Consider the following 8,989-nt stretch of genomic DNA (forward strand, 5'->3'; position numbering starts at 1 on the left):
CGCCGCACTGCTCCCTTGTGGCGCCATTGGGGAATGCCGATGCACCGATGAGGCATAAAAGCAATTTTGTTGCGTGCAGTGTGCACTTGTGTGCTGCGGAGTGCTGCGTCAAAATGACAATGGGAATTGGAGTTTCCCAGGTGGGAAAGGAGGTCACTTGCGCTCTAGCCTTTTTGGTGCTCACAGTCTGGGACTGAAGTCAGTTGAAAAAAAGCTGGTCCACTCTGATGACTCTGATGAAGTGTGTCAAAACGGTGGTCATGCTTGCCCCACAATAAAATAACAACAAAACGTATCCTGTGTGCTCCAGTCATCCTTGGCCCAGTCTCTTTGAAGTGGACCAGCTTGTTTTCAACTGACTACTTTCTCAGGTGAGCTTTCACTTCACTTTTCACTTCACTACTAACTCGTAATAATGTCCATATTGTCCCCCGCAGGTCTTTCCCCAGACCTCCAGTCTATGGAGCAGATCAGGCGTGTGATGCGGCCCACGGACGTGCCGGACCAGGGCCTGCTGTGCGACCTGCTGTGGGCCGACCCCGACAAGGACGTGACGGGCTGGGGGGAGAACGACCGCGGAGTCTCCTTCACCTTCGGAGCCGACGTGGTCGCCAAGTTCCTACACAAGCACGACATGGATCTCATCTGCAGAGCACATCAGGTGAGAGAGAGAGGGGCACACAACACACACACACACACACACACACACACACACACACACACACACACACACACACACACACGCAAAAAAACTCAAACTAGATACGGGTGAGAGAGACACAAGCACACACTCACAGTGGGCCAAGTTTCCTATACAAGCAAGACATGAGCCATGTCTGCAGAGCACATCAGGTGAGCGAGACACACACACACATTCACACACACACACTCACACACACACATTCACACACTCGCCCTCACTGATAACGAGACACTGGCTAGATGAGAGAGAGGGCTATGAAAGCACACACCCAGACATAGTGGCCATAGTGGCCATAGTGGCCAAGAGCACATCAGGTGAGATGAGGTGACATACACCCAGACACACAGATGTGGGTCGCCACCTTCCTACATAAGCAAGACATGAATGAATGAATGAATGGATGAATGAATGACTTAATTGTCATTATATACGTACGACGAAATTAGTAATGTGCAGATGCTCCCAGTGCTTGAAAAACATCAAACTGGATGAAAAATGAAGACTTTAAAAAGTTATCTATCTGTGCAAAATTTAGTGTGCAGATGGCTTTTGGATAAAAACTGCCTTTTAGTCTATTAGTTTTTGTACACAGAGCCCTGTCACGTCTGCCTAATGGCAGCAGCTCGAACAGTTAATGTCCAGGGAGGCAGGGTTCTCTGACATGGACCTGATCACGTGACACACACACACACACACACACACACACACACACACATACCACGTGAGGAAGAACAACAGTGATATTAGTCCAGAGGGGGGCCTCCCCCAAGGTCCTACACGAGGACAATGTGGATCTTCCCTGCAGAGTTAAGGGACAGACATGGACGCACGCATGGCCAAGTTTCCAGCAGAAGCACAACACGGGCCTCATCTGTGAAGCCCATCAGTCACACACACATGCACACACGCACACACACGCACGCTCACGCACCCTCAGTGGCCAAGTTTCTACACAAGGAAAGCATGAATCTGATCTGCAGAGCGCATCAGGTGAGACACACACACACACACTGTATGATCAACATTATTCACCATGTGTCACCATAGACATCAAGAACTAGTCCTATGTGTAGATTCAATGAAGCCGTTGCGATGCATTCTAGTGTGAAGGCCAGTGGCTCCACGCATTCAAAGCACGTGTGCCCTTCAGTAGGGCCGTCTGTCAGAATGCAGAACTCAAAGCAAACTTCCACATTCTGTTACTTCAGATTCCATTGTTGTCATAACAACCTGCCTAGCCTGCGTGCCTGCCTGCGCTCCTCTGCTGTTGCTGTCAACGATTGGTTGATTTAACATGCTGGTCTACTATATCTGTCGCTCGCCGCCATCTGGAGTGTATCCTGAGGACGGCTCATCAAGACAGTGTTTCTCAACCTTTTTTTTAGGCGAGGCACCCTTTCAATTCATGAAAAATCTCAAGGTACCCCAAACCAACAAGCCGTAACATGGCATCGCATCCGATACCACGCAAGCTTAGAAAAGAAACACATTTGGAGACGTCACACAACCTACTGTACATTCGAAGTTGCAGCTATTTCTCAGCCAGGCTATGTGTAGGCCATACTCGGGCAACCTAAATTTACTTTATTGCGGGTAAATGGTAGATGAAGGATTCCACTGACTAAGCTTTAATTTAGACAAATATGTATTACATTACATTATTTATTTATTTAGGTCAATTTCACATACCGTTAGCCAAGTTTATGCGGCACCCCTGAGGGGGGCTTGCGGGATCCCGGGGCACCCCGGTTGAGAAGCCCTGCATCAAGACACTGTCAGAGTTAACTGCTTGACATTGGCACCTGCCAAATTCTGGTAAAACTCAGCCTTGGCTCATAATAATTCCAGTCTCACTATCCGCTTTGGCTGGTAGTGTTTGCTATTATTCTTCGGTGTGAAATACAATACCCGGAGAAAATTAGACATATAGGTTTAAGTAATATATATATATATATAGTTTGGTATTTTAAATACAGTTTCATACAGTAAGTTAAATGGGGCCAGTTTTGGGTTCTTCAAGGTTAATGCCGTGCTAGATACGCACCCAAAGTAGTAATTGTGAGTAAAGTAAACTTTGTCAAATGGCGGCCTCTGGTGGCCGGGATGGATATGGCAGGATTGAGACATAACACTTAAAGGTTTGCTTCACCATCAGTAACATGTCCTGTTGGCTGAAAGCTTGCCAACCCCCCACAGTTGAACTCTTGCGTGAAGTTTTGATGACTCTACAGCCATTTTGTCTGCCATTAGCCAAAGGTTTGCTGACCCTTCACTAACGCCGTTTCCCATTGGCTGCGTGTTGCAGGTGGTGGAGGACGGCTACGAGTTCTTTGCTAAGCGTCAGCTGGTGACTCTCTTCTCTGCGCCAAACTACTGCGGAGAGTTCGACAACGCCGGAGCCATGATGAGCGTCGACGAAACACTCATGTGCTCCTTCCAGGTGTGTGTGCGTGTGTGTGCGCGTGAGTGTGTGTGTGTGTGTTTCTGTCCTTGTGTGTTCATGTTTGTCTATTCATGTTTGTATGTATTCATGTCTGTGTATTAGGTCTGTAACGATACACTCAACTCATGATTCGGTTTGTATCATGATTCATGACCTACGGTTTGATGCACCCCACGATTTCACATTTGTCAACGTTATAAACTTCATGAATTAAAACTATGATAGTTTACAGGTAGAATAGGTTACAAGAGGCTACTAATAATTTTTAAAAGTTTCTATATAATAATGGTGACGCTTGGAAGCGCTATCAAATCTTATTATATGGTTGTGACGTCATCGGTCGAATGCTCCATTCATTTCAACGGGGCTCCCCAACGTTCGCACGTCTGTTATTTTTCGATAACGGACGGGTTGGTCTATAACAGACCGCTGTCAATGGCAACAAGACTTTTCACTGCTAAAGCGACTTTTCAACAAGACTCTAATCAGCTGCTGTGATAGACAACACCTGTTGTCCTGGCTACCTAGCTGTTAGCGGTGTTCCACAACGGCACTGTTTTGTTTTGCGCAGCAACAATCTTTTGACATTAAAACTATAGTAGACTTCACATTAAATAGGCCTAAAGAAATGTCCCCGCCATGTGTGAATCATTTAAGTATATCCATATAATAAGGGGGTTAACTTTCGGCGAGTCGGTCGCTTTGTGGAATAGCAGCACTTCAGAGAGAACAAGACCCCTCCGCTCCGCGTCGGGGTCTAAAGATTCTCTCTGTCGTGCTGCTATTCCACGGTAGCGACCTTCTCGCCGAACGTTAACCCTTACATATCATGTGGTTGTTTTCTGGTCTGATGGGTATCAAAAAGGGCATATAACAATACTACCTACTTGTATCGCGATTCAGTATTGTGACTGTGTATCACGATTTCTCGGCTCGATACAATATCGTTACAGCCCTACTGTGTATGTCCATGTCCGTGTGCATGTGCTTGCCCATGTCCATCTCTCTGTATCCATGTCCATCTCTGCGTATGTTCATGTTTGCCCGTGTGTGTGTGTGTGTCTTCTCAGATCCTGAAGCCTGCCGATAAGAAGCTCTACTACAGTGGCGGCGGTGGCTTTGGTTCTGGAAGACCTGTGACTCCGCCCAGGAACTCTGCCAAGCAGGGAAAAGCCAAGAAATGACACGCCCCCATGTTCCTTCCTCCCTCCCTTCTGCACTCATCCGTTCCCTTCACCTTCCTCCAGCTCCTCTTTTCCTCTACTCTACCTCTTTCTTCTTCTCTTTTCTACCTCTTCTCCTCCTCCTCATCCACCTGTTTTTTTTCTCGTTATTGATGTCGTTTTTGTTGTTACATTCTTGTTTTTCTCTCTTTATTCTGCTCAAATGCTATGCCTTTCCAAATCCTTTTTTTCTTTTTCATTATTTTCTTTCTTTTTGTTTCTTCCCTCTGTTTCCTGGTTCTGTCTGGAGTCCAGAATCGGCCCTGGCCAGCTGCATCTGGTCTGGATCCACAGAGTACCACGGAAACCTAAAATGTTCAGCACCAAATGTCCAAATTTTAATCAGAAACACCATTTTCATCCCAAAACTACCTGAAAACAGGGCTTTGCGTGCAAAATGGCAAACCAACCCTTAAATGGGTGATTTGGTTTGGTTATTTCCACCTTAAGCTTTTTTTTAAACAACTTTGTGTGTGAATGTGCGCGCATGGGAGGGGCAGGGGTGTATTTGGGCCTGTACATTCGCTTACCAATGGGGTGTGTGTGTGGGGTTTTTTTGGGGGGGGGGTTTTTTTTTTTTTTTTTTCGTTTCTTTTTGGGAGGGGAGGGTGGGGGGGATTGGATGGGGTGTGAATCATGCATTCACACTTGGAATTGGATGTCTGACCAATTACTGATTGGTCGTGTGTGTGTGTGTCTGTCTTAATGTCTGTCTGTCCGTCTGTGTTGGAGTAAAATAAAAGCATTTCCCCCCGGGCTGCCTGTAATCCGCTCTTGTCCTGGAGTTGTAGCGTTCCCTTGTGGGTTCATCTATGTCTGCCTTCAGGTGACACCCCCACCCCCAACATCCCTTTGACTTCCCAAAAAACATACCCTGCTACCGTTTAACTTACCTGGTCATCCACAACATACCATGGGCACCCCAAATTCCTACTCGCTACCGTAAAATCTACATTGCCACCCCAAACCCAGCTTGGTAACCGCAAATTTACCGCTCCACTGTCTTTTCCTTAAAACTGATCCCGGCCTGTTGACACTCCCAAGTCTACCCTGAAACCTACCACCTTTCAGCTTAAACGCGCCCTAAAATTTACTCTTCCACTAAACCCCCTCCCCTCACTCACTTTGGCGCTCTTTTCCACCCCAGTAGCACCACAAATGTACCCCTGCTACAGCCCCCTGATAAGTCACCCCCTAATTTACTTGTGTCTTAGACCCTTACCTCTACCTCGCACCTGCAAACCTAAAGGTTAGAAGCACAATGTTGCCGTCCGGCACACAGGGTGGGTCATCCAACCCTACTCTACTCCCTTCTCCAGATGTCCCCGCCACTCCCCCATCTTGCTGTTCACCCAAGCACCATACAGGGAACACCCCCCAAAAACTTGCTCCCCACCCCCTTACCACACCTTGGCACATCTACCGGGCTAGTTAACCTTTCAGAGTGTATTGTCACACCAGTGTGACGGGAATGTTCGGGCAGTGAAAGTTCTATAGAATTCTGGGCGCCATACAATACAATTTGGAATTTTAGAATCTTGCATTGTTATAGAACACATTATTTTTATGGAATGTTCAAAAACCCACACTCTTAGGCCGGCCGCACACTGGCTCCGACAGCACTGCGGCGCACTTTTGCTTCCGACAGAATTCGGACCCCCAAACCCAATTTCAGACGAACATTGCATTGATAGTCAATGGGCGGCGCCGACAAAATAGAACTTGTCTCTAATTGCTATCCGACATCGGCGAATGTCCGCGGACATCGGCGCCAGTGTGCGTGGTTCTATTGAAAACAATGGAATCGAATTTTAGCTGAGCAGTGCTCAGCACTTTGTCGGAGCCGGTGTGCGGAAGCCCTTACCAAGAAACTATAGCCTGTCACACCAACATGACTCCACAAACCTGGCCCCACACTTTCATGCCCTACGCTATGGGGAGGGCGGTGAACGCTTGGTCAGGTGGTCTAACCAATTTGTGTGTAGTCTAGGCAACCAAGAAACCAGTCCAATGACGCCACCCTTCTCCACCCCCCCGACAGTGCCAGGGGCACAGCACTCCCTGGCACCCCCATATACAGTATATAGACCACGAGATGCCATGTTCACCTTTTTGGGCCTGGGTCAGCGCAACCACCTTCGTCCAGGGTCCTGTATTTTTCCACCTACAGGATTTGAATTCAGCCATTCGTTTGCGATACAAATGGCACGTAGACCGGTCCGATTGCACCGCCATGATTGCACCCTCCAGTGTCCCATAAGGGGCAGCCTACAGCGACAAAGGGGTTCAGTGACACCTTTGCACACCCCCAAAATTTGCAACCCACACCTTCGCACCCAAGAGGGGGGTGTGGAGAAAGCTCTCACCTTGGCTGTGCCCAGGACCAAATTATCCTAAAAGGGCCCCTCCCCCAATACATACAATATAATGGGGACTCAATTGCGTGTGTCCCCCCCCCCCGGTCCAGGACAACTGACCAACCATTTGTTCCCCTGATCTGTGGACCTGGTCACCCTTTACAGCAAGGGGAGGGGGTGGTTGAGTAAAGTGGAGAGCACTTGGCCCAAAAACACACACAGGGGAGGCTGTTACACTGCCGCACACCGTTTTTAAAATGTCAAAAACTCATAATGGTGTGTGTATGTGGGTGTGATTCTTGAAGGTGGGAGACTGTGAAATCTAGTCACATGTGCACATGTACACATGTGTAGTGTTTGGGGAACATGCGTTTGTTTATTTGTTTGTGATGAGTGGAATACATGTCATTTGGCCTCGGTGGTTGGGCACCACGTGTGAAAAAGTGTGATTTGTTTGGACTGTGTGCAGCACATGTGGTGTGACCTTATTGGTTTGATCACCCGCGTGCTATGATCTGATTGGTTGGCTGTAGTACATATGACAACCTAATTGGCCAGATCTCTCCTTTGCTATGGCCTGGTTGGTTGGGTAGCACATGGGTGGATCCCAATATACGGACTCCTGTCCTCGACCTGTGCTTGTGGCCTTGCGCTTAGCTGACACCTCGTGTCCATGGAGAAAACGTTAAAGTTTCCCCGCTGTCCTGTCATCCTAGCCACAACAACTTTTGCGGCACTATTCTTCATTCACCATACTGATTGCAAATGAGAAAATGACATTAGAACTGCGTTTTTGCAAGATATTGAAATACACTTCTGTCGTCAGTGACGTCATCGCAAGGCCACAAGCATGTAAGGGAGGACGGGAGTCCGGATATTAGAATGCTCCCACAGTCTTAAGATTTTGTTTCACTTCATTTCGCTTCTGAAAAAAAAGTAGTTTTCATCCTCACTGTGTATTTTGTTTTTGTTTTCCATTTTCATCAGTATATGGTGGTCTGTGGAGTTGAAGACTGGAGTTGTTTTTGTCCGTTCCGAGACCAATTCATGACTTTAAAATGTATGATAATGTAAAGTGCGGGGAAGATGGTGTGTGTGTATGCGTGTGCGAGCGCACCTTCGTGCTTGGGTGTTCAACGAGAATGCCGTTACTGTTACACCGTATACCCATCGCTCTTGTGCTGGTGTATTCTGTTTGTGTGTGAGAGAGGGACAGGGTAGGCGATGACGGAAAACTAGCACCAATTAAGAGATTGTAAAAGTCAAAGATGCACCCCCTCTCTGTGATAAACCTGGCTAAGTTAACCTACGGGAAGTGGTAAACCTGCTTATTTTACCACTAAGTCGAGGTTAAATGAACCTGGCTTACTACTGAGCCAGGTTCTTGGAGTATCTTCCTGAAGAAGAGATATAGAAATTAAAGCTATGAAATTTGAATTTGTGAATACAGGAGGGATATTGGGTTCATGAAGTTGCATCTCCAGACCAGGTCTCACCAACCAATCTGTTTGCTGACGCATTTTTGTTTGTTTGCTTTGCTCGTTTGTGAGACAATCTGTCTGCAATGCTGTTATAGCTGATGGGACGTCATGACAATTATTTTTAAAGTTGCAAAGACAGAAGTGCATCGCCTACCCTGTGTGTGTGTGTGTGTGTGTGTGTGTGTGTGTGTGTGTGTGTGTGTGTGTGTGTGTGTGTGTGTGTGTGTGTGTGTGTGTGTGTGTGTGTGTGCGTGCGTGCGTGCGTGCGTGCGTGCGTGTTGGAGAGAGATTGGCAGAGAACGAGAGAGATTGGCAGAGAGATATATAAGGGTGTGTGTGTGCACTGGCCCCTTGCACAAAGAGTGGGGGCCACACTAGCAGGATACAGAAAGAAACTTTTAACCGATTTATTAAATAAAAGAGAAGCCCATTTGTAGTAGTAGTAGTAGTGGAGGGTAGTCCACCACCACCAAACACTACCACCCCGGGCACCACAGACTTAAATAAATAATACACACAATAACTTTAGGAGTCTCATGAAATGCTCGTAGATTTTTACAGCTTTAATTACTTGAAGGAGAACTTTTTTTCTTTTTTGTAGTATTCATAAAATCAAACCAATAAATTCAGAATCTGATGACGATGGTGAGTCTCAGTGTCATGTGTTTATGTGTATTGTGTTGTATTGCGTGTGTGTGTGTTTGGTCTATGAATTCATGGCTATCAGAAGGGATGGGCAGTCTTTGTAAGATTGGATGACGTACAGAAAACCTCTTCTAATG

At 46.9% G+C, this 8,989-nt stretch overlaps 1 protein-coding gene across 1 annotated transcript in view; it reads left to right on the forward strand.

The window, feature by feature from the left end:
• Window positions 1–5,136, forward strand: part of ppp1cab (protein phosphatase 1, catalytic subunit, alpha isozyme b) — a 14,479-nt gene extending 9,343 nt beyond the window's left edge. Inside the window, exons 5-7 of the mRNA XM_063222030.1 lie at window positions 438–661; window positions 3,009–3,143; window positions 4,217–5,136. Of these exons, the coding sequence (XP_063078100.1) occupies window positions 438–661; window positions 3,009–3,143; window positions 4,217–4,330 (473 nt within the window). The 3' untranslated portion in view covers window positions 4,331–5,136. The remainder of the gene's footprint in view (window positions 1–437; window positions 662–3,008; window positions 3,144–4,216) is intronic.
• The last annotated feature ends 3,853 nt before the right edge of the window (window positions 5,137–8,989 follow it).

The sequence above is a fragment of the Engraulis encrasicolus genome, chromosome 17 (genome assembly GCF_034702125.1).
Source record: "Engraulis encrasicolus isolate BLACKSEA-1 chromosome 17, IST_EnEncr_1.0, whole genome shotgun sequence".
Lineage (NCBI taxonomy): Eukaryota > Metazoa > Chordata > Actinopteri > Clupeiformes > Engraulidae > Engraulis > Engraulis encrasicolus.